Genomic DNA, 27,477 nt, shown 5'->3' with positions numbered 1-27,477 from the left:
GTTTATCGACAGACTCGTGTTTTCGATCCAGTGATTGTGTACAAACGTGCGTGCTTATCCTAGATCGCCTCACGATCGTCTTTCGCGTGCAACGACACGGAGGATTTGGAGGAAGTGGGTGGGAAGGAGCCAAGGATAGAGGTAAAGGACAAGGAAACCGACGACGCTGGACCGACGAACGCAAAACACGGTTAAATCTTGGAGGAAGTCAGCGCGCGGGACCCGACGATGGATCTCACGCTACTCTTGCTCGCCCTGCTGCTCAAGCAAGAGGGTAAGTCAATTTACTCGCTTGAATTTTGAATTGAAACTGCGCGCCGAGAGACGAATACCGTAGCGCTCCGGTGTGCGCGATGATTAGTAGGTAAAGAATAGCGGCTTTTATAATAGCCGTGTCGCGTTTATTCCATGTTCAAACAACGTCTCGATTAACATTCACGGTGTTCTTTATCTCTTTAAACATGCACAGTTCCAGGCTTATCGCGTTTCCTGCTGACTTCAAACTTGTATTACGTTTTTCCGGGACGATGTGTTTCGCGCGATTCTTATCGATCGATCCATGTATGCGCCGTGATAATTAAACTATCGAACGATACGAACTGATTTGAAAAGTGTTCATCGAAATGCCATGGTCCGCTCCGTTTCTTTTTCTATTTTCGGACCTTGACCAAAATCTTGAAAATCGATTTTCACCCATCAATTCGCCGTAAATAAGACGCCACGCGTCGAACGTCTGCCTCCCAGTCCGAGATAAGAAATGCCGATTTCTGAAACGAATTCACGCCCTCAACCCCGGATAAATGCGAATCTCCGGTCCCGATTTTTCGCGCTCAGTCGGCCACTGCCATAAATCGCGTCGAAACGCGCGACAGTAACCGCAAATACATACCTCACCCAACGCTATAGCCGAGCTTTCACATGTTGGACGACCTACAGCGCAAACCACCCGAACCACTCTCTCTCTCTCCCGTAGCAAAGTCGTTCGTAAATCGAACTTTCTCGCTTTGCGTCCGGAACAAAGTACCCGACGGTTCGCCTAATTTCAAAATGCCTATTGCCTCGCCTCCACGGCTGAATAAGATCTTCCCTCGGAGAGGAAGGAAGGTAAAAATTACGAAGGTCTAAAAGGGATCGTCTCCGCGAACGCTGACTGTCGTTTCGGCTTCTGAACGAGGGGGATGGGGCGGGGCAACGGTTTAAAAATGGCACTCTTTCTAATTACGTTCCGCCGTTTCTTCCGTGTTATCGCGGTTTTCCCGTGGCGGGGACGCCCGCGAACTTAGGGAAAAGAAGGCGGGACGCGACTCGGAAACATGGGACAAGGGAGGAGAACGAAAGCAAGAGGGAAAAGAAGCGTCAAAGGACGAGGAAACGGAAGGGGAAAGGGAAGAGGAAGAGAGGGTCCCGCTAGCGAGAGAACCGAGAGGAGGATAGCTGGAATTTATGACGTTCCGGTACACGAGCTTCACGAGGGTGCGAGAAAGAGAAACGGGGGAGCAGGAGGCGAGAATCGTTAGAGGGCAGAGAAATAAAAATCTCGCGGTGGAAAAGTAGAAATTAAACGGAAGTAGGTGAGATCGGCGGTTAACTCGGTACGTCGCGAACGAAACGGACCGAGGGCGAAATATGGGATCCCCGATTCAATTATAAATTTATGTATTTCAATTTGTTTTGCAGAAAATGAAACTGGTCGTTAGAATTTGATAGGGGTGGTAGAGGCACTCGCTGTTTTCCGAATTACCGTTTATGCTAAACGAATGCAGAATACACGCGCTAAGGCGAACGGAATTTTAGTATCGTTGTATTAATTTATAAAACGTATTCAGCGTGTAATTGAAATATTCGAGATACAGTCAGTCTCGTAAGTCTAAATTAAATAACAGACTTCGTGTTTCCAAATAAATTTTTCATTACAAATTGTATACGTGATTAAACTTTGCACGTCTTTGCACAAGTACTTGTATCCTCTACGTCTAATAAAAAAATTTGAAATTAAATGATAGGCTCGACGGTTCCGAAAATGTTCCATTATAAATATATACATGAATAAACTTTGCACATCTATATATTTATAATAGACATTTGGAATCGTCGAGCCTATCAATTAATATCGACCAATTTCTTCAATAGACACAGAAGGGGTACGAATACTTATAGGACTGACTGTATACTCTACCTATAACCCAACGCGTTTAGAGAAAATTTTAAACGTCCAGAGCAAAGCTTAAACCGAAGTGCCGCAGACTATTGAAAATCAATCCGTTCGTATAAAACGAAATGAAATGGAATGCGTGTTCCTCGGTGAATATTTTCCATTGTAAAATATTCTTATGAATATATTTGCGCAACAGGTATTAAAAGTATCGAGTTGCAACTGATAGGTGCGAGTACGTCTAAAAATTTATGGTACAATTAAAAGAAATTAGAAACGTTGGTTCCAACTATAAAATTACGCAAATTCGTGAAACATGCCACGCGTACGTTTTCGATGGATGATCTCACGGGTGCCAGTATTCGCTCGCTAACGGAAAGTTCCCATAAGAGCACCTATTTCCTAACGTTTAAATAATTTCTGCTGCTCCCACACGAATGTTTGACTTCCCTATTTGTATCCGCTGATTGCTCCACTGTGCGGTGAGGCGGAGTCGCGTATCGTCGATGAACGTTTAAAATTCAAAGAGAAAGCGATCTCTGTGATAGCGTCTTGTCTGGCGCTAGACGAAATAAGGGAAGCAGAAGCGTTTTCGGTCGCATCGAAATTGAAGCAAACGCGCGCCGAGCATCGCAAGCAGCTCCGTATATCTACGAGGTTCGAAGGAACAGGGGTCAGAGAGGGTTGGACCGATATGAAATTTTCAGACGATAAACTCGAAGGTAAAACGACTCGTCGAAGAGAATGGATTAGCATAAATAAATAAAACGCGCGCCAAGCTAGATTATCGAAAGCCCTCGAACAACGACGAAGACGTCCGCGGGGGATAGAAACCGACAAATTAATTGCGTAGGAGAAGGGAAACTCGGTCGACCGGTCACGTTCATAAATTATCGGTATTATGCCGAAGAGACGCGCGTCGCGCCCCGCCGTTTATCAATACCGTTGCGTTATAACGCGTCCCGTCGAGCGCGACAGGATGGTCACCGCTTTTATAACGGGATAATATTAACTGTAAATATTTGTCCGTCGCTCCATTTGCGGCCACGCTCGACAATCGCGCATACATAAACGTTAAACGAAGCCCCGGCCGAACGCGGGAAACCTATAATTTTGATTTTCGTTGGCCGTGCCGCTGCGTCGCCTCTATGCGACCACCACAGTCGAAAAGTAAAGCGAATTGTTAAAAAAAAAAGAGAGAACGCGATTGTTTCGGCACACTGGACGATTCTGCAGGCTTCGACGAGCCGCGGCTTTGTTGGGAAGTTTAATCTCGCGATAGATATTATTTTCTATAGGTGACACGTTAACGCGTTCGTGCCAGTTGGATATTTCCTCGCCGTTTCAATGCGAGTGCAGTTGTTATTCTATAACGTCGTTGCTTTATCAGCGGTAAGTGTCGTTTTAGCCAACACTTTGCGCGTGCTCGATTTTAAGTTTCTTTAAACGCTCGCTGGTGCACCTGAAACTGACACCTAAGTGTTTTGCTTGTCACACATATCGATAACACCTTTGACACCGTTCGAACGTGTAGTATACGTGCTACAGGATGATAATGCATTAAATCCATTGTGTAACACCTGCGGCTCGAGCTCTTGGCTGCGCCTATCTTGTAGGCGGGTTCACGCTAGAATTCAGGGGTGCGTCGACCTGGCCAGGGATACCGTACCGCTCGAACGTGTAATATATCGAACACTCGCGATTAGATTCGTGGTAACGCGGAGGATACCCGATCGCGAACGCGAGTAGCAAATTTTATCGATACCCGAGGCATTACCCATCGACGTCTCACCGTGCCTTTGGGTTTTACCGAGTCCCAACGGCGGGAGTGCGTTCGCTATAGACACCGATAACCCGATAGATAGAAGGATCGGATCGAAAAGCAGGGAAAAAAACCGAGAAAAGCGTACGACACGCGGTAAAGAGTTAATTTGACGAGCGATCGTCAGTTTGCCTTTTCATGGGCGACGATCGCGCGAGTTTTCTCGTTACCAAGCAGAAGGTCGAACCGCTGTTGCGTATGTGATTTATCGATCGGCATGCGGAGCAAAAACGTGAAAAACGACGCCGAAAAGAGGCAGTTGGCGGTCGGGCGCAGTGGAACGAGGACAGTCCAGGCCAGACGAGGCGACAGGACAGGAAAACGAAAAATGATTGACGCGCATAACGAAGACAAATTAAAAAGAAGAACCTCGCCCCGTGTTGTGTCCGCTGTTTCGCTCGCGCTTGCGTCCTCGATCGGACGAAGAGGGGGGTGAAAGCTAACGGTGTTATCCCAAGGGAATGAGTGCAAGGAACGCGGAAAAGACGAGACGGGAAATAAGCACCCACCGTCCGAGCATACGCCGGACTCGGGAATCGAAAACGCACTCGGAGTAAGCGGTTGGGCGGCGGTTATATCGCTTCCTCGGTCGCGAGTCGTTTCCCCTACAGCCACCCCTGCCTGATGAAGATAAAACGGGATAATTATAGAGCCTATCGGGGATCGTGGCGCGGCTAAATTTCGTCGGGACACGCGAGATCGTCGAAAGAGGGCTGGCAATAAAGGGAAGCCGGGCTTAAGTAAAAAGAAAGAGAAAAAAAACACGACCGAAGAGGGAATAAACTCACCGCTGGGGAAGTAAAAAGGGTCGGGGGTGGTGACGGTGGAAGGGGCGAGGCAGGGGAATGCCGAGAACGGGATGTCATTAATTTTTCATACGGACTTGGCACATCTGCGTTCGGTCGGCCACGCTCTGCAACCCCCCTAATTATTTCTGGCTCATCATTTTTCTGCCCGCTTTCTCCGCCCGCTCCGTTTCCAACCCTTTCTCTTTCTCTTTCGCGGTTTCTTTTCCCGACCGCCTCTCGAGTCGCGCTGTCGCCGTTGATACGAACCGTACTCCCTAGTTGACAAATGCGCAGCGGTACCGTCGTCGTCGTCCTTCTTTCCATCGGGAATCGAGAAGTATGCTTATCGACGGGTCATTAGGTCGGAAGAGTATCGTAATTGAGCGCGCCCCGTCCCCTCGCTCGACGACGCTTCCCCTCGTCGGTCAACCCGGTGCACGGTGTGGTATTTCAGCAATTTGCCGGGGACAAGACTATCGCATCAAGGAAATAATAGTTTTTGTTCGTTGGCTTCGTGGGGCTTTCTACTAATGTAAAACGTAATGTACCGTGTATTTCGTATATGTGCCTGATGGTACTTAAAAGCAAACGAATATTTAGAGAGGGAATTCCATCGTAGTTGGCATCCTAGATCAACGGAAGTAATAAACGGAGCACATGTGTTAACCCTTTGCACTCGAAAGGCGGCTATCGATCGCATCTTAAACGTAATGGAGTAACCCGAGAATTGGCTGTCGGTCACCATCAAGTTCGAGTAAATCAATCAGCAATTTGTTTAGATTTAATTTTATTTAAACTCGAAGTTTCATAAATAAAATGATTGTCGGTGAAGTAAAAGTGTGACATTATTCTCAAATCTCACATTAATTTGCGATCATAAATCGGACTACATCTTCGAAGTCAATCGTAGCTTAACTTTCGGGACAATAGAATCATAAAGGTGAGGTCCCATGAACGTAATGCTCGTGCTCGGGCAATAAATTATCCGTGCTCGCCGGATTTTGCTCGAAAACACGTTCCTACTAGCGTCCAAAAGGTCGCTAAATGCGACGACAAACGGTTTGGAACCACTTGAAAGGATGGATTTTTACGAGCGTTTGGGTCTCGACCCATGGTCTAGGCTCGCGAGCACGGGGACTATTCCATGAAAAAAAATCGACCCTTTCGAGTGGTTCGAAGCGAGACCCCCAATACTTGTTTTCACCGAGACCGTAGGCGCCTACCTGGGTTCGCTCAAGAGTCTGGGGTCAAACGGCCGATCGACTCATCAGTTTTTGATCAAATCGAATTCTTTATTCTTCATCCTATCAACGTGAACGCGATGCCATTGGATTCTTGGTGTTCTCCCGATGAAAATGATATCTCACGTCGCGTAAATCGAACTATTTTTAACGAAATAACTTTTCAATTATGCAATCAGATTTTCCATTATAATTTCGTTAAAAATAGTCTGATTTACGCGATGTGAGATATCATTTTGAACGTAGAAGCATCAGGAATCGATTGAAGTTAATTCCGCAAAGTTCCGATAAAAATTGTCGAGGTTGGTATTTTCAATTCTTTATGACATCCCCTTGTCGACCGCTCGTTGCGATGATGGTGCGTGGCGTTTTTCAGGATTCCGTGCTCGTTTAGGTGTTCGCCGCTCGTTGTGCCAGCTCGCCTGGGTCCATCAGACCCTCCTGCGCGACGAGTTGACAGTTTCAAGTGGACGTTGCTCGTGCTCGCCCCCCGAACTTACGTTCATGGGACCTCATCTTAAGAAACACATCGGGTTCCGACTGCCAGGTGTGACTCTAGTAGTAAAAATGAAAGTATTCGACGGTATGTACCGATTCATTTTGGGTCTTTATTGCTGCTACAGGTAAGGGACCTAACACACTGTCGATTCCGTTACCTTCGTCGAGTATAAGAAAAACAACGGTTGCACTTCCTTGCTTCGATTGCAATCAATGATAACGTTAACGTATAAATAACTACCACAGAGATTAACCAGGAGACAGGTCCAGATGAAAAATGATGTGACACGTCAGAAAACAAAAATACAAGAACTGGTCTGTTAAAGTAATGCTTCACTAACTCCTTATAGTTAAGCATTCTTACACAATTCATATTTTGGCGGCTATGCTAATGGCGGCGATATGGATCATATCGACGGTATCGATATCATGCAACTATATATGTTCTCATAGGAAGCTAAGCGTTCTTCTGTATAATACTCTTGCATTCTTATATCTCTCTTATATTCATCATTAAATATACTATAAGCGAAAAATTATAATCAGAGCAATCTATAATAAATATTCATTTGTATCATCGATCCATCGTTTCCTTCGAATATGATCAGTCACCGTGGCCTACTGAAACACTCCGGGTGCTTTAGCTGCTAGCTATTACGCGCCAAAAAGATGGAACGAACGCGCGTGTAGCGCGAACCGCGAGGAACGATCAGTCGTTGTTGAGGAAGAGAGAAGAAAATCCTCGCGCGGTCTTGCTCCGAGCCACTGCGGACATTTCGCTTCCGGTTCGAGGAGGTTCAAGTAGACGGGGAATCGAAGTTGAAAAGCGCTGAAATCGCACTTCGTCGAGTACCTTTCCAGGAACGCGGACAGAACGACCGAGACCTGCGCCGAGAGAAAGGGAAACCGTCCAGAACAAGGATGAGGGGTCGAAACGCTGGAAGCTATTAGAGCTTACTACCGTGCGTGCCACCAATAACAAGCCACCGTTGAGAATATAGTCGCGAAGCGGCAAAACGGTAAACGGAAAAAGTTCTGCTAGAAATAATTAGACGATTGCGAAGGGTCCAGGGTCGAGAACCTTTTTGACACTGAAAGACTGCGCGTACGTATATGCGTAAGAGACCTAAACATTGTCGTGTGAACAAAGAATTATCACGTTTAACCCTTTGCATTCGAGGCTCTTTTTATCTAATATCCACCGACAACCCAAATGAAGGCTATTAGTTAAAGTACAAGTTCGCATTCAATCAAGTTACAGTCCACTCATATTCATTCGTTGAGGAATCTCATTTGATTCCATGCGTCGTTTTATCGTCGCTAGAAACTGTCAACGCTGCGACGCATATACAGTGTGTTTCGTTTATATATCAAAGTAAATATCTCGTAACGCACTGAAGTTACGAAAAAATTTATTTACAAAAATTGTTCGGTTTGTAGGGTACAATTATATGATGTAATTTTTTTTGAGCCTGGAATAGTAGGAAGGGGGGATTTCAAAGTTAAAATAAGTTTTTTAAATGGAACTATATATTTTTTTTTTCATGGCCTGATAGCTTTTTTCGAAACGAATTCAAAGGTACATCACATTATTTATTTTGCTGTTTTCAAACGTTAGAAATTATATTATAAACTTGTAACCTTTTGAGTAGGTAATGGTAAGACATACCGGGTTGCCGCGGCTATTAGCTGTAACACTGTTGTCATTTGTTTTGATGAGTTAATTATTACCCGTTGACGAAATTATTGATTTCCAAAAAATGTCCTTATCAATTCAGGAAAAAGCCGAATTAGTTTGTCTGCGTGGTGATAGATATTTATCCAACAGTGTCAACAATAAGAAACATTGTTAATTTATTCAAACAAACGGGAAGTGTTACGACACAGAAACAGCGACCTTGTACGTGGACAAAGAACGACGAAATAAATGTCTTGGCTGCGTTCTTTGCGTATCCCAGAACACCTATCCGTAAAGTGGCTAATACATGCGGCCTTTCAACAAAAATTATTTCTAAAATTCTGAAAAAAAAATAAAATTAAACCGTTTAAACCAACTAATGTGCATACAATATTGCCCCGAGACGAAGGACCGCGAATTGAGTTTTGTTTATGGGTACGAAATAAAATTGTTGATGATGCCAATTTTATTCAAAATTTAATGATTACTGACGAAAGCATTTTTCATACAAATGATATGGTCAGCCATCAAAATTCAAGAATGTGGGCAACAAACAATCCGCATTGGATACTACAGAACAACGTCCAATATCATTCGTCATTAATGGTCTGGTGTGGTATCCACGATAGAAAAATAATAGGTCCATATTTTTTTGAAGAAGGAATTCATGGAGAAAAATGTTTAACTTTTCTACAAACATGTCAGATATTTTGCAAGATATGCCACTAATAACGAGACAAAATAGTTGGTTTCAACATGACAGTGCTCTCCCACATTATTTCGTCGCAGTTAGAAATTGGTTGAATACCAATTTTAATATTAAATGGATTGGGCGTGTTAGACCAATAACATGGGCCCCAAGATCTCCAGATCTATCTTCGTGCGATTTTTTCTCTGGGTTTATCTAAAGGAACAAGTATTTAAAACTCCAGTTGAAAATGTCCATGAAATGCGAAGAAGGATTATAGTCGCTTGTGAAAAATCACAAGAGAATGCTAAAAAATACCGAAAACGAATTTTTACAACGGGTAGGAAAATGCATTTCAAACAATGTTGGTCACGTAGAAGGATAATTCTTTTTCTTAAATTAAAGATTGGTAAGCACAAAAATAATGAAATTAATTAATTAATTAAAAAACAAAGCGTTTTCTTCTTGTATACTGAATACAATTTCTAATGATATAAACTATAAATATTGTATTCATTTTTTTTAATGACTTAAGATGCTTCAGGAGACATAAGAAGGTCGATCTTTGTTTACAGTGTTGCAGCTAATAGCTGTGGCAACCCGATATGTGTTACCATTACCTACTCAAAAGGTTACAAGTTCATAATATAATTTTTAACGTTTGGAAACAGCAAAATAAATAATGTGATGTACCGTTGAATTCGTTTCGAAAAAAGCTATCAGGCCATGAAAAAAAAATATATAGTTCTATTTAAAAAACTTATTTTGACTTTGAAATCCATCCTTCCTACTATTCCAGGCTCGAAAAAAATTACATCATATGATTGTACCCTACAAACCGAACAATTTTTGTGAATAAATTTTTTTCGTAACTTCAGTGCGTCACGAGATATTTACTTTGCTATATAAACGAAACACGCTGTACACAGTGATCCCAAGCCCTGCCCTGATCAGCCTGTTTCGTTTCGAAACAGTAGGAAATTTAATCGGCGAACACACGAATTTATTTAACGAGTGTAAAAGCAAACGTCATCCACCTTCGGAATGTTTCAATGAAACGTATTATTTAAATTTGTTACCATCCCTACGGACTGATACCGTCTAAACGGGAAGTTCAATGCCGATCCCAACGGACCGACGCCGCGTTCAACGCGTTAATTTCTCATCAATTGAAAGCATTTACGCGAGGCAATACAAACAAAAATAAAAATTCGTATCACGACCACTCTGACCCGTGCCTATACACGCTCAAGAAGAATAAATACGATAACGAAATTTTCTTTGGTACTTAACGTACAGAAGCAGACTAAAACGGAGGTTATAATTCAAACGGAGAAAAAACGGTATTTCATATGGACCTCCAACACACATGTAAAGCTCTGTACGGAAGAATCGTTCCCGTGTTTCACCAATCGCACCGTCGAACGCGCGTTTTCATTCGCGGTACTAATTCTCCGTCGTCGTGGCTCTCCGTCGAACGTACGTGTCCCTCTCCGTTCTCGACTCGTTATTTACAGCGGAAAAAGAACCGGGTTTTCGTTAGAGGAATCCGTTGCATTACCATATTTTGTATCCTCGATTCTTGGTCCGGCCAGGGCTCCCAGCCACCCGTTAGCTTTTTATCGCATCCCTAATTCAGCTCGTTTCCTTCCATTCCAGCGCGTCGCCCGCCAATAAACCGTTTCCGCAAGAAAGGACAAATCGGAAAACGGAAAAATTGTCCACGCGTACCGTGGAATTGTCGTTCTCCGGTGGTCGATCGGCCCGTTATTTTTAACGTTCGTTGTTCCCCCACCGCCACCTCCTCTTCCCCGACCCAGCTTCCGAAAATACCTAATTAGCGGCGGTGCTCGTTCGCTTATGCCTTTCCACGCGACCAGGGAATCGATATGGCGCCAATTTACCAACCGAATTCGAATAATTGACGTTGCATTAAATATTCGCGTTGCAATCGCCGCGGCGTTTTCGAACGCGTTCGTGTGGGAGTAATTTTCAATTCCGGGCTAATCGAAACGGCCGTGGAAGCGTGGTCACGCGAAACGACGTTAATGCGAGCAAAAGTGACGAGAGTAAAGAGCCGCCGGAGAAGGAATGCGAAATCGTTCGACTGGGGTTTCCGCGACGAATCGAAACTTCGTCCTACGAGGTTTTACGCGGAAGAGCGACCCGACAACGGTCAAACTTTTCGCATTTGCCGACAATCGAGAAAGACCGTGAAGACCCGAGACGAGGATCTCGCAGGATTACAAAATGCTCGACCCGTTGCCTCCCAGCGACGGAAAGATTCGCTGGACGCCGTAAGAAGAATCGGGCAAATTGAATCGGTCTGGTGTTTTATTTTGTTTTATTCTTCTCAACACTAAACGTATCGACGTTCATTTGTAACAATTTCTATCGTAGCGGGACAGATGACTAGCTTTTACCCTTTAGACCTTAGTTGGGCGTACAGTCAGTCCATGAATATTCGTACCCTTCGTATCTATTGAAGAAATTTGTTTAAATTAAATGTATATAGATAGACTGCGCATCTTAATGCAAAGTAAAATATTCGCGAACGTGCCTGCAAAAATTCAATCTAAATAGGAATTTATTTTATTCTGCAGATATTATAACATGAACTTTACTTTCAATCTTTTTTATATTCTTGCATATTCTTTTTTATATTCATACACATATTTATAATAAAAAAGTCATTTGGTAATATTCAAACTATTTTTTAATTTAGTAAAACTCCTTCAATAGACATGAAGGATACGAATATTTATGGGATTATTTGCACGTGTCCCAGTGAATATATCCGTTCCGTTATTCGTTAAAGTGTGTAACCATATACAATAACTGTTTCACTAAAAGTTCTTCTTAAATAATGTTTCCATCCTTCTTATCGTTACTTTGTCTTACATGACCCCTGCATTGTTTTAATACGGTTTGTAGTATCTCTTAACTCTCGTATCTGTGGGGGCCTGCTAACCCTCCTATAGCTCGGGCACCCCGGGGTCGCTAAACCCGTACTGTAACTGCGTAAGTACACGCATGCTACAGCCCCTGAGGGCAGCAATATCAGAATATATCTGGTTGGCATTGACCAAGTTACAATTAAGACTCACAGAAACGTATGCTAAAGAAAAAGAAAAAAAAAACTGATCACTTCTACTAGAACAAATTGTTCTTTTTTCTCTATATACAGCCTTCGATTTATAGCCAACTCTACTTTAATGCGATTAATTTCTAAAAACGAATAGAATTCAAATAGAAAACAGCAGAGTCAAAAGGGTTAAAGACACTCTTTTCAATTAAACGCAAAAATATGTTTACGTGGATCTAAATAAGATAGTGAATGAAACAATTGTATATAATTCATATATTTCATATAAGAACTGCACATAAAGGTTTGAAAACGGTCATTTGACCGGTCGCGATAGATTTAGTGTTAACCATTTGCACTCGAGGCCTTTTCTTCGGGTATCTACCAGTATCTCGAGATGCTTTCTTAGCATTGTATTGCCACGAATGCTACGTTTAGATTGACCTCATAAATGAGATCTCCAATTTGAGATTTGAGTATTAGGTCACCTTTGTCTCACCGACAATCATTTTATTGACACTTCGAGTTCCAAAAAACTTGCAGCGAATTAACCAGCAATAATGTTTGATTAGCTTTAAGGGGGGTATTATCGTCTAGAAACTTCAAATTCGATTTTTTTTTTTTGCATTTTCTTATCATTTGGGGTTTTGAGAAAGTCCCTCTAAAATATTAATTTGAAATTCGTAGAACTCTCATAGTTACAGAGGCTTAAAGGCTGTTCATCAGTATCAGTGCTAAATGTATAGTAAACTTTAAACGCGTTTTTCTCGAAACGACATTTTTCAAGTCGGGCGCACGTTTTTCTCAAAAACTATTGGACCGACTGACTTCTGGTTTTCCACACCTTTCGAGGGCACCATCACCTATGGTCTGAACTAGAATTATACCCATAGCTTGAATATTTTAGCCCTGCTCTCATATTTTAGTTGACAATTTTCCGGGAAAATTAAATCTTAATTTTCAAACAGCTGCGATTCCGATAAAAAATTGAGTACTTACTTCATTCTAGTTCAGACGATAACTACATTCATATAGATTGAAAAAGCAATTTGTTTTTCTGTCTCAGACGACTAGAACCGCCACAGCCTGTGCGCTTAATTGAACGAGCGTCTCACGTCACAACCTGCATAACAGCGCATAACTTGTATAGATTTCAATCAAGTATTTCATAAAAATTTTTATTATGCAAAAGAAACCCTGATACTGTAGGTTTGATAGTTTTCGCAAAATTAATTCCTAAAAATTACTGAAAAAACAAACTTCTAGATGATAATAACCCCTTAAGTCAAATTTAGTGGTAGCCGAGGTTAATAAATTGCACGTACTTCAACCTACATAATCCAACAGAAAACTTTAATCATTAAAATTCTTGTACAAGGATTTTTCCCATGTTTGATTTCGAGCCTTGATTCGAAAAGCGAGCCGCGATCCCCAGATAAAAAAACCTGGTTTCCGCTTTTGACCGGCTTTTTCAGCGACAAATTATCATCTTCGACGGGCACGCGACAGTCGTGCGACTAGCTTTCGCGTACGTGCCGGGTCGAATGTCGCGTAACGAAGATTTTTCTCATTAACGTACGACTAACGAGAGAGCGACGTTAAAAGATCCGTTTACAAGAGGGTGTGTCTTTCACGGTGGCGCAGTCCCAGTCAGCCGCGTTCGCGATCGTTTCGGAACGGTCGCGCGTCGGCTTCCGGTGTACAGCGACGCGGAGGATCCGTCGGTCGGGCGGGTCGGCTTCAAGCCTCGACGAGGATGTAATTAAAGAGAAGGCCGGGCCGTAGCCCAGCGAGACGGTTCGACACGGTTCGGCTCGGATCGAGGGCCAGGCCTCGACGCGGCGCGGTCTCACAATTACGGCGAATAAAATTTAACGAAGTGTGTGCCGCACGTGTACGCCGCGAACCACGATTCGCGCACGCGCTTAATTAAGTTCACTCGTCGCCCCTGCTAACTTGATCCGACGCGATCCAGGCCCGCCGAGGTATGTAAATCGAGTTCCCCGGCCAGTTCCTCGTTGCTCGGATCCTCTAATTTTCCGCGCACATACAGGTAGCTGGGAAAAAAAGAAGCGAGAACGGAGACGGAAACAGAGGCGGAAAATGGAGGGGTGGATCGCTGGCGAGCCCCGAGAATAGCGACCCTGGGATCATTGGTGAAATTTCTCGGTCTTCCCCCGTATAACCGATCCGCGATGAGGTGTGCTAAATGTCTCGATTATCGACATGTTTTCCAACGATTTATATTTATCGCTGAGAACACGATTCGGATACTGTTTATTTCCGAAATGTGCGCTGTACACGTTCAATGAAATAACGTTTCAATCGTTTCAATCGTTTCAACAGAATTAGAACTGAAAACCAGGCCTTTCAGGTTTAACACCAGGCCAGTCGAATATTCATCCCTTTATATCGGAAACGAGCAAACTTTATTTTCGTACAATTATCGGAATAACTACATATTTCAAGCAGTAATTACATGTATTTCCTGCGACGTTGTTTGAAATAACCGAAGTGACTTCATTGTTTGAATCGATGATTATTTCAAATATGAAAGTTAATAATAACGGTCCAAGTTATTCCATTGCAATTCGGAATAGCCATTGCATAGCGCGTACCGCAGGTCAGAGAACCGCTGAACCAACCGATGGCGGCCGTTTCATCTTCGCAAGTTTCCAAGATCGAGCGAACCCATTCTCTCGTAACAGAGTCGGACTTCGGCGGGAAACTACGAGGTACGAGAGATCGGTTTTAACGCGACAACGCCGAAAAAAGCACGGATAACGAGTACGCAAAAATTATCGTCGCGACGCCGCGCGATATAACTCTGGCCAAATCCCGACAGGTGACAGGCGTTCACCGTGTGCGCGCGCTTTGATTTTTCCTCGCTCGCCGCTCGCGTCAACATTCAGAGATCACACCGGCGTAATTTTCTCCTCGCAATTTCGCAATTCGAAACGTAACGCGAGCTCATTAAATCGTAACCGCTTCCTATTTTCTCCGCTATACTGCACGCCCGGTGCATTTCTAATTAATTCGTCGGGTTTTGTTTTCTCCGTGTTCCCTCCATTCCACCGTTTTTCATCCGGGACTAAAAACGTCACGGCGGTGAGTGGAGGGGGCGAGGGTAAAGCGGTCTAAATTAGTCGGAGGAATTATTTTCGAGAGCATTTGCGTTAGTCGGAAAATCGGGAAAATTGTTATCTCCCGCGAACGACCGTCCTGTTTGAACGCATTACGTTTCCTATAACAGCAAGCACGGTCTTGAATGCATTAGATGAAAAGTAAGAATTTAAGTCGTCTGACCACCCTGAGCGCTCGCCAGATGGGTACTATTCTTAAAAAAAAAAAAATTAATTAAAAAATTAATCAAGTAATCGCAAAAATCCATTGCTATTCTTCAGATAATGTATCTAAAAGTAGTATGTACAAATCTTAGAGCAATCGGACCGCACGTTTACTTTCTTTTGGGATTATCTCGAAACTACATTTTTCGAAATGGTACAACGTAAATCTCGTAAACTATCGGTCTGATTGCTCTGAAATTTGTACACACTACTTTTAGATACATTATCTGAAGGGTAACAATGGAGTTTTGCGATTACTTGATTAGTTTTTTTTTTTATTAACGATTTTCTTCGTGAAATTTCGGTGAAAAATAAAAAAAAAATTTCTATGGCTCACCATAATTTTCTTAATGGTAAAAGAAAATCCAATTGCTACTCTCTTGCGACAAACTCCAGAAACAAACTAATATTTTTTTTTTCACATGCAACCTAAAGAATATAATGATGATACAGCCCACGCGCGTTTCGTGCCGAAGGCCTTCACAAAAATTTTCGAACCGACGCCATTTATTTTTTTGTTAACTCAAAAATTTTTTCATTTGTTCATCAAACTGTTTTTTAGTATGAGTCAAAACAGAAAAATATTCTTTTCTATACTTTCGCATTTATGAATTTTTTAAGAATAGTACCCATCTGGCGAGCGCTCAGGGTGGCCAGACGCCTTAAGGTCTAAGAGAATTTGTCAGAGGTTGAAGCAAGTTTTACAGAGAGAAATGGATGTTCCAACACTAAACCTACATGGTTATATTTTTACCTGTTTCTACCGTGATCGAACGAATAAGTCTAAAGAGTGAAGACACTTGCTTCAATTGAATGCAAAAATATTTCACGTGGTGCTAAATTTAATAATGCATGAAGCAACTGTATATGTATAGAAGAACTGTACAGAAAAGTTTTAGAATGGTCATGGTAGGTCGTGGTAGGTTTAGTGTTAATGTAAAATAGTATAAATAGTGATAGTACGAGATACAGTTAATCCCATAAATATTCATACTCGATGTCTATCGAAGAAGTTTGACTAAATTGAATAATAATTTTTATATTACCAAATGAATTTTTCATTACAGATATCTATGTGAATATTCTTATACATGAAAATATTTATATATACATCAAGATATTTATACAAACATACACTTCGAAACATCAAACCCACCATTTAATTTAAACAAATTCCTTCAATAGACATAGAGGATACGAGTATTTATGAGACTGTCTGTAACTTATATGTATATCGTATATAAGAATTATACACAAAAGTCTAGAAACTCGTAGGTTTAGTGTCAACCCTTTGCAGTCCAGACTTTCCAATTTCAGTACAGTCATATAGGACAGGGAAGGGTCGATTGAATGAGTCGTCTTCTGGAAGCCATGGTTCGCATGCTTCCTCGACGGAGGATCTTGGAGAATGCCTTGAAAACTATCGCCACGCCAAGATCGATTCTTTCAATGTCGAATTTCCCCGAACGGGTCTCTCGCGCGCTAAAGTGGTGCATCGACGCAACAGATATTGCGAGGCTGGGGGAAACGATGATAAAACAATTTTTCGAAATTCAATGGAAAAGGGAGAGCGCACCCGTGTGAAATCGCACGCGATCGTCCCGCAGGGCCAACCTTAATTCAGCTTAATTCGTCGATAAAACGATTGGTGCCACCGCGTCAAATCGTTAGCGCCCCTCGCCCTCGTCCCGCGCCCCTCGTCCTCGGATCGTTTTGAATCGATTTCACTTGAAACTTTTTTTCTCCTGTTCGCGGTCTCGTCGATGGGACCAATTCGTAACGATCGCCGTCAACCGGTTGACCTTTTCAAACTCATCGGTGAAATGTCTCAGTCTCAGTCGTCAAATGCCAATTTTCACGATAATTATTTACGAATGACGTAAGGGCCAATGTGAATTATTATTATGCATAGGAACATTTATGTATAATATTTCACGCACAATGTATGTAATAGATTATTAATAACTACACAGTGTAGGATTATTTGTTGAATAATCAAACGTTAATCTCGCGGTGACGATTTAATCGCTACGAGTGACTGTTTATTGCCGCATGTAATGCAATATTGAAGAATTCGTTTTCCCATTTATAAATCATTATTCAGGTTACATTTCCCCCCTAACGACCTTTTCACTGCCCCGAGAAATTCTTCGTGGAAATATGCAACGTGTCGCTCCACTTGACTCTCTTCAGCCTATTCGAGATCGTATGCTGAAATAACACACGGAGAATTTCGAACTCAGGCGAGGGAAAACTTCCTCTTCATTCGCGTCGCGCGTACTCTGGTGGATATCACGATGGGGACCGTCCCACGGAGAAACGAACTCCCCCGCTAAAAGCGCCATTCCTATTTTTATATTCCAGCGTAATTAGGAATAGTACTTTCATTGCTCGCGGTACGATGAAGTATACGCGAAAGCAACCACACCGCGAAAGGGCAGGGAACATAAAACCCTGCAGCGCGTAAAACGCGGAGTCCTCGTGTTTCTGTTTTCCTTCCCCCGACGCAACCGCGAATTACCATTTTTTTTTTTCTCCACCTCCTCGTACGGCTGCGTTACGATGCAGGCAAATTTGGATACACGGCCGACCGGAGTACCGCAGGAATATGGAACAGTGCATTGCCATGAATGAACCATCGATTCGATTTGGTGTATCCGCGTGATATTTCGACGACGTCGAAAGTCGTCAACGCGACAATCGACGCTCGTACTCGAAACCCTCGAACCGAGCTGCATTTGTCGCATTTGTCTCTAGCGTGCTAGTGATATGGATCCGTGCTTGTTAAAAAAAAAAAAAAAAAAAAAAAATAACAGCATGTACGATTTAGTTATTTACGATTTAATCCCTGTGAGTCCTTTTGAAAAATAAAAGAAAACATACATTGTCGACTATCATTTGATAGGATTTGTTCATTGTAATAGGATTTAGAGTGCCAAATCGAGCGTGGAAAATATGTCTTCCGGCTTATTCTCAGATCCTATTTCATTTTAGAGCGGGACATCGTCGATATTGACTATGAGTCAAATGTAACAAAAGATACGAGGGGCACAATATATTGCACCGAGCAATTACAACCGATTAAAAGTTTTTAAAGGAGGGCATCTTAATGCCAGCATAACTATGCTTCACATGCGATCTCAATAGATATCTAAATGTCACGTCTATTTTCTTCAAACGAAACCTCGTTCTTATTTCACGTCGATCGATTCGCTTGGACATTCCTGGCGGAATCGATTCTTTTCGCCATTCCATCTATAATCTATAAAGGTAATAAAGTTTAATCATCGCAAAGCGGACGCTTTGCGAGAAGGTTTATATTTTACGGTTAAAATGAACCGGAATAAAATATGAGATAGGACGTAAAGAATTCATTTCTCGAATATCTCGCTTTGCTACCATTAAACGGATGGCTAAAAGATTCAAGCAATGTATTTGAAAAGAGACCTATTACGGAGGAGAATAAATCAATCCTTTTTGATCGGTATATATTTGGAGTGTGATAGCGTGGGGTGATTTCTGTGTCACGTCTAGCGATTGCGACAACGAAGATATTTGTTCGGAATATCTCTCAGAATAGAGCAATTTGACCAGGATCACTTTTCCATAAGAAACGTGTGGGATCTTTTGCGTTCCTCTGGTCCTCTAAGACTGATCGATAGACTGCGGAGTCTAAGCGTCCTAGCGTACGCGAATATAAAAATCATACACGTTGAATGTATCAGTAATACGTTCTTTTACGCAAAGTGAAATATTAATTTTACTATATTAACGCGTGAAATATATTCTACGTATACTTTGCGCATACCGTGACACAAAAGCATAGGATTTATGCTTATTGATACATTTTAATGCTGCTCTGCAGTTGGCTACGTCTAAAATTCCTTATTTTGAAGCTGAATTCTCAAACCTCGGTCCTATAACAGGAATCTGGGTTACTGCTAATAATTTATGCGATAACGTGGATTCTTTCTCGACCTCATTGGATACATTCGACCGCACTATTCCCACTGCAATCCTAAAAACCACGAGAATTTGTTCGTGCGTCGTCTATAAAGAGAGATACAGGCAACATTTTATACAAATAATTTATAACGAACAACATGCAGGAATTTATTTGCAATGTCTATTCGATTAAACGTTTAAATTTTTAGTTGGCTACCTTGCAAACGTCTCGATGCACAATTGGATGTGGATTTTTTTGCGCCAGGAGAATGGGTGTTTACTCCTGAATTTACTAGTGGATTCTTCGGTGAGGAATGCTATCAGATCCTGCCGTAGACACGCTTTTACCGTTTGAACAGTTTCCTACTTCGGAGAGTTTGGAACAACTTTAGCTGCGAGGAAAGTTAGGCATGCAGTGACCCGAGTTATGATTCAAGATGGAAAAGAAGTTACTTATTGGCAAGAAAAGGTGGCCCTGTAATGGTCCAAATAGAAATTAACCGCGGAAGAGGAAACTTCTCGCGGGATCTTCTAGTGCAATCTTGCTGACTTGTTCTCTTGAATCGACCAGCGATTCCAAACAGACAAAACGTCATAAACAATCCGTAAACAATCTGTGGTATAGAATATATTTCCCTTGGAGCGCAACTGTAGCATCACCTATATTTTTAAGTGTTTCAGATTTTCAAGTAGGACGAAAGACCAATTATGTGAGCAAAAAGAGAATATAACCTGAATGGTTCTCGATGGATTATACATCCAGTTCTTAAAAAAGGTCCTAACGTTATCAGACAGAAGTGAAAGTTTGCATCTTAACCTTCAAATCGGAATAAAGCATCTAGATTAGAACATTATCATCGTACCATAAAACATGTATAGAAATTGGAAAGACATAAATTAATTTTATGCTGAGAGAGTTTCAAGTAACTCAACTATCCCTTATTGGTTTCCACATACATTCAGACGAAAAAATTCGACATTATTGGTCCTGACGCGACCAATTCATACGATTCTGTTTTACACCAACTCGAAAATCCAAAACGTTTAAGAATATACAGTGGGTGTAGGAAGTATTCGTACACCGATCAATTTCCACAAAAAACTATGTGAAATTGTAATTTATTAATTTATTTTTTCTAAACAATGACATTCTACATATTCTCGGAAATCTCTAGAATAGATGGAGTACAAAAAAAATTAGCTACTTATGTAAGTTGCGAAATTAACACGAAAAAAACAATCGATAGAAATATCGAAACAACAAGTATTCGTACAACTGTTTAATTTTTGAAACTTAATAAAAAAAAGAAATTTACATAACTTTATAAGTATATAATACTTCCTTCGTGGGATTTCCTTTTGATTTTATAGTTATTGTAATTTTACTACGCATTAAATTAACTAAATTATTAGTTATTCGAAGTGGGATCTTCTTCAATTCCTCTATTAGAGCCATTTTTAAAAGTACTTTACTGGAAATTTGATGTTTTCTAATTCGTACGGAGCAATAAACTAATGTGTTTACGTTAAAAACTTTACTGTAAATGGTTCGTCAGTAATTATCGTACTTATAGTACTTTATTTAATTACCGTAAAAATACTTATTGCTTCTATACTTTTACCCACGTTTGGCATTTCTTTGTTAATTTCACAAATTATATCAACTAGTAAATGTTGTTTGGATTGTATCTATCTTAGACACTTCCGAGAATATGTAAAATATCATTGATTATAAAAAGAGAAGTTAAGAAACTACTATCTCATACAAAAGTTTTTTAGGAAATTGATCGGTGTACGAATACTTTCTACACCCACTGTAAGTACCGCTGTACTTATGGTCCGCAGTGTAGAGTAAATATAAACTTACTTCATTGAAACCTTAAAGTACCCATTTTATTTTTCTGTTCCTCTGCTTCGAAAGCTGTTTATTTCTGATTCGTTGCTGGAAATTTGTATCCAGGTAAGGGTGTTCCTCCGTCTCTGTTTCGTAGCCAGGTTGCGGAGGGTTGGAGAAGGGAGTAGGGAGGGACCGGACTCGAACAAACGAGAAGAAAACGGTATCGAACGAATTACGGGGAAAGCGTGTTCGACGTATGGTTCGATCTCCGGTGGTCGCAAAAACGGACGCGGCCGCGTCCGACGCGGAATTCGAAATCGCTTTGGACGAGAGCCAGTGTCGATGGGTCGTGTCTCTGGTTCGATAGCTCGACGGTGGGGGTGGCGCGCGCTCGTCCGCGACCTCCCTATTGTTCGCCGGCGATGCGTCTTTTCAAACTTTAAAGACGTCCGGCGGCGGACGTGGCACGAACGGGAAACAACTGGGAACAATTGTAGAGGAAATTCAGCGGAGTAAAAGGCTAAAATATTCTTATTATCAATCTTTTGCGGTCCGATCGCAAAACCATAAGCCCTTCATTCGCCATGATACGATAATGGCGTAGCTTCGTGCATATCGCTATAGACGACGAAACGTAGACGAATAGCGAGCGTGGCTATCCGCTTAGTATCAAACCACTATTTGTTCACTTGGAATAAGATTTGTCCCATTGTACCTTTTTAGACCTGGCATCCACAATTGAGAACATATTTTTAAATTACCAACACTATCGTTTAGAGCGAACGAAGAAAGCAACGTGTCCAATTGTACAGTTATTCGTGCACATAAAGAAAGACCAGTTTTACTCGAAAACTACACTATCAGGATTTTTTTTTTATTTTTTCCATACTAATTTTAGTCCAAGTAACCCTAAAAATGAGATTACATTAGTACGAGAAAACAAAATGATTCATGTCTGAAAGTGTTAACCAGTTGAAACCTGGATAAGTTTATTTTATTGTACGATTGTAATCCTCTTGTCGAATTCGATCCGTCTCCTCGTCTCCAACATTACGACGAGTCACGGATAATTGCTAGCGCACCTAAACAATTTCAACCTCTGTCCTCGTAAAATTACTGGATTCACGTAGCAGCCACAGTTCCAGCAAAAAATAAACGCTCTAGCCGTTCGCGCGTTAATAATCGGCGGTTCTGATTTTCGGACGTTATACGAGGCATTATCGTGCCTCGTCGACGGATATCGAGTGTCTCGTAGTTGTGCTCGTACCTCGAGCCGGAACCCCTTTGCACGGGTCGTCGAGCTGAATCCAGACGATGGTATTCGCCGTACCATCTATCCTGGCGATACGGTTTCCAACCGGGCCATTGGAATATCGCGAGACCAACGAAAGTGGTTCCGCGTATGGAAACACGGGAGTCCTGAACCGAGCACGATCCTAAAATGGAAATTTCTGCTCGACGAATTTAATCGACAACTACCAGCGTGGCTACCCATCGTCGGTCCTCATTAAACATTGAAATGCGTTGGGTGGTCGAGCGTCACCACCCCCTCGATGCTCGTGTCGCGCACGAACCTACTCAGCCGACGCTCTATGACGTTCGACCGAGCGCGCATCGAATCGCCTTCGAAAAATCAACGAGAACGATGCGAACAAATTGGCGCTCGGATCACGGACGTCCGGAGTGTCCGATTCGTCGAACGAATCCAACGCGTTGCGACCATAACGTGGTTTTGGATGAAGCCTCTATCTTGCGTCCAAAGAAGGAGAAAGATTCGAGTTGATAGGGATTTTCGTTATCGCGCTAATGTCGCGGGCATACAGGGTGCGATAAATTTCACACTTGGCAAATTTAGACCTCGAAAGTAATTTACAAAGAAATTTATTCTTTCCCGATGTGATACCTTCTCCAGTCCGTTGCGATAACGTCTAAGCGGGCATACGAGCAGTCACGCTCGCCATTCGTCTCCGTTTCTCCGTCTATAGCGATGCACGAAGCCACGCCATTATCGTATCATGGCAAATGGAAGGGTTATGCGCACCGAAGCAGCATAGTGCTCCTCGGGGAACAGCGGGTCCATTCGGAAGCCGGAGCGAGCCGTTCTCCCGTGAGCTCTCCATAAATATCGAATGATTGATTTTAATTGCGCGGAGCTATCCAGCTCCACGCTTGTGTTTCCTCCGCGCCCATTCAGCGGCGTCTGCAGTTACGCGTTGTTTTCGAGATCGTGGCGAAAACGAGTTCCAAGTACGCGGCAAACTTTGATTCCTTTCTCATCCGATGCAACGAGAAAACTTTCCCTTCGTTCTTCTCGCACCCGTGACCCGTACGCGCTGTCTACTCTCCCCGTCCATCCCCGCTTTCCTCGTGGAACTTTCCCAGCTGGCGGAGATTTTTATCGAAATATTCATCGCTCTCGTTTCCCCCCGTGCGCGCGCTTACTCTAATCAAGATCGGTAACCCACCGAAAAATCGTTCGATAACGCAAACGTCCCATCAACGCGGCGCCAAACGTGAGTGGACGTGTCCGCCTCGACCCCCTCTGGCAATTCAACCAGAATTTCGCGAATTGAAGCTCGTGGACCGTTCCTTTTGTCAGAGGTACTTGAAATCGAATCTCTCGCAACAGTGCCTGTGCGAAATAGTAAAAGCCATGAGGAAATCGTCAACCCATAGGTTTTCATTTTATATCACCGATAACTTTATTTAATTACTTCAATTTCATAGAAGAAACGATAAAACCGTGCAAAGGTTTCGAATTGTCGTTGATATTTGAAAGCTACGTTAAATATTGGAATTTTGTTGGATCTTTTATATCGTTCGCAATCGATGTGAATTTGAATATCAAGTTAAAAATAAAGCCTCTCCACGAATGGATAAAATTTGATTGTAGGAAAATCTCAAACAGACAGAATTATATTATTTAAAGTATATCTCCATCGCATATTCCGCATATTTTACGTATAGGCAAGGTACACACGCTTTTTGCGTATTTTGAACGAATTACTATTCACAGTCGAGTAATCAACAAAGTTAATATTCATACACATTGTAACTTCGTTAAACAAAACCTTCGGCCGACAAAGGCAACGGTCCTCCAGAGGGGAACGATTCAGACAAGTTTGCCTCACTATGTTCAGAAAGCTCTGCGTTCACCGCAGCGTTCTCTCTCTCTCTCTCTCTCTCTCTCTCTCTCTCTGAACGGTGCTCCGGTTGATGACGCACGGTAATAATTAATCGCAAAGCTAGCCACTTTGTTACCCCTTTGTCGCGCGTCGTGTCTATAGCTGCGATCGAATCGGCACGAATCGGTCGATTTTTTTCGTCGAACCGTGATCGCGTCCTTCGTTCGAGAGGACCGTCGCAAAAGAGTGCAGCCGCGACGCGACACGAACGCGTCGTCGTCCTCTACGCGATAATTAATATTAATGTCGCGTTCCGTCGTAGCGTTTTAGCTGAGTCAGCCAACGGAGACTGCATGTAGATCGCGTCGCGACGCCTCTTTTCGTTTTCTCCCTCGCGTTCCTCTCGGATTCGCCGCGGTGTCGCGGCCTGGAAAGAATCGATGCTCGTAAAACGTGCACCTCCTCCAGTCCTCGAGTTACACGGTTATGCTTCCACTTACGGCTTTGTGTAGATATTTCGTGCGTGTCTACGTGTGTTCGTCCGATGAATAAAGTTCCCTTCAATTTTATCTACCACGAAGAGTTACTGGTGGATCTGTTTCGCTGTAATTGACTTTTCCGACGAATATGGTATATCAAATGTACCACGAGGAGGACAGACGACGAGTTTTGACGAGAAGGTAGTAGTATCAAAATATCAAAACACTACAATTTTGAAGCACAAAGGCTTAACTCTCGACAAATTAGTGTCTCGATAAACACATACGGTCTGTCTCACAAGAGCGTGTCGGCTATATTTCTGTTAATATTTATATATTTGTACAAAATGTTATATGGGTTACATCTACACTTAAAACACTAATACGCATTTACCTAGGAAGGTCTCCAATATACTCCATTAGCAATTATAGCTTGGCACCATCTCGGTATGCTCTCTACTAATTTTTCGGCGTAAAATACTGGTAACGACCTCCATATCTTTCGAATATGATGAACATGTAGGCTTTATCATATGGAAACTACCGATGGATAGAGAGTGCGGGATTAAATAACTGTTCAGGAGTCCGTTCTACTACTATTTTAATATAATTTGTTGACAAACGATAGCGTCGTCGTACGGGCGCGGCAATACACAATACGACCCTTCACGGTCTAGGTCTACGCTGTAACTGACTTCATCAACCATGCAGCGACGCGTGCTTTTCCGCATTTTTGCCCTTTTCCGCGATGACCTGCTCGAGTCCCTTCTAACGGGACTCGCAAACTCGCGTCACGTCCACGTTTTTCCCAAGCCGATCTCGCGCATTCGAACGTCGAGGGTACCGCGTGTACCTGGTCTTTTACCGCTAGCAGTCTACAAACAAGCGTTTTTATTTTGATGATACACCTTCCCCTCAGTTTATACTTCATCATGGATCACACATTTTCTATTGAGTTTATATCAGGGAACTACGATAGACAAGGTAGTACGGTAATAGCGTTTTCCTCTTTCCATCTAGTACAGACGCGACTTCGACGTTCAGGGTCGTTGTCTTCTTGCAATATTCACTGGTCTTTGGCTTGATTGAACCAACATTTCACGGATGTGAGAAGTCCTCTTTGATATATTTTGAGCATTCTTTGTGCGATAAGGCAACCCCAAACATGCACTTTTATGGGGTGTTTCACACTTCTTTGTATTAATCTTTTTCCACAAACAGACCAAGCATGTCTAATAGGACACCAAGCCCAAAACGAAGATTCATCACTGAACACTATATTGCTCCATTCACGATCACTATTTTGTCACCATATTCGTCTAAACGCCGTTTCAATGTCATTATACTTATATTTATTCCTTTTTTAGCCAATAGGATTTGCCCTAATTGCAGTGAAAGAGTCGGATCATTCTCAAAACACCGCAGAATCATTTTATTTTCTCGAGTACCAGTATTTGGTTTTAACCCTCGATTTGGGAAGTCATGAACATAATTTGTCTCCTTGTATCGTTTTACCCACTTTTTACAAACTGTGACGACTTATGAATGTATTTAGCAGCATTTGCAGCACTCAATTTTGGCCCTTTTGGATGGCAACATAAAAATACAGCTTCAAACCATTTCGAATATATGGCACTCATTTTAGAAAGCTCTGTTCTGTACAATGTCTCAAACGAAACTGAATGATGTTCAACCAATGCGTAATAGAGGAGTCTGCATTTGTTTATATTCATAGAGCTCTTTCACACGACGATACGCGTATGCGATACGTATCTGCTAGCAAGATACTTATGCGATACTGTATCCAACTAATTTCGTAGCTCGGTGTTGATCATTTGTTTTTCAGTTAAACATATCTTCTTCTCGTTTGAGAAACACGCGTTCTTAGTTAGCGAAAATCTTTCTGAAATAATGGATGAGACTGAAGCTTTATCTATTTGGCTTTTACATAAAAAAGCTACTAAAAGGAGAAAAGTTAAAAGGAAATATTGGGTTCATCCTATTAACAATATAAGAGAAGAAACGGGAGCTTCTCATATTTTATTCAAAGAACTTTGTAACGATCCATGTAAATTCTTCAATTATTATGTCTAAAATTTTTTTATGAGGAAGGTGAACGAATTCGACGATACTGCGCAGCGTCGTGTGAACGCTCGCATCTATTTCAATGTTTCGTCGGACGCCCCGATGGCAGAAAAAGTTGCCGGCGGCTGACCAACCGCGGATACCGAAAATCAGTATCGCGATACTGTATCTCGATACTATCTTCCATAACATTATGTGTACATCGGTATCCTGCATACGCGTATCGTCGTGTGAAAGAGCTCTTACTCTCGCCCTCATTCGGTGGCAGGTTTCGTAGATATCGCCGACACGCTCTTGTGAGACAGACTGTAAAACAAAGCTCCCAATTGGTAAGGGCATCCACAGGAAACGTAAAGCTTCGTTCTGCATTTCCTGACAAATCTCTTTCTCGGATCCCAAACCCCCAACCGTGCGGAGTAATCTCGCCTCCTAAAACACGTATTTCCAACGATAAAAGAACTATGATCGGCATTTTTAGGTACCCGTATGCCGAGTTCGTCCATAATCGGCGTGTAATACTCGGGCGATGTCCCTTGTTACGTATACAGAAACTCGCTGTTTGTTTCCGAAGCTCGCGTTCATCAATTTTATTTTATCTACCCTCCTGGAATTTGGAGCTCGGTCTCCCTGGAGTGCATCCTGCAGCTGCATACTCTTAACATCATCTTCGACTTGCGTTGCGTGGGAAGACTTCTTATCTACCCTTT

The 27,477-nt window shown here is 42.3% G+C and overlaps 1 protein-coding gene across 3 annotated transcripts in view; it reads left to right on the top strand.

The window, feature by feature from the left end:
* The window catches only part of LOC128892553 (basal cell adhesion molecule-like), a 98,149-nt gene that overhangs the window by 6,176 nt on the left and 64,496 nt on the right, over window positions 1-27,477 (top strand). For all 3 annotated transcript variants that reach the window (XM_054153082.1, XM_054153083.1, XM_054153084.1), the window contains exon 2: window positions 64-274. In XM_054153082.1, coding sequence (XP_054009057.1) covers window positions 229-274 — 46 coding nt within the window. In that variant the 5' untranslated portion in view covers window positions 64-228. The remainder of the gene's footprint in view (window positions 1-63; window positions 275-27,477) is intronic.

Source organism: Hylaeus anthracinus, unplaced genomic scaffold (assembly GCF_026225885.1).
Source record: "Hylaeus anthracinus isolate JK02 unplaced genomic scaffold, UHH_iyHylAnth1.0_haploid 12002, whole genome shotgun sequence".
NCBI lineage: Eukaryota > Metazoa > Arthropoda > Insecta > Hymenoptera > Colletidae > Hylaeus > Hylaeus anthracinus.
Note: the sequence above shows the minus strand (reverse complement) of the source record. Positions and strands in the feature narration are given on the sequence as shown.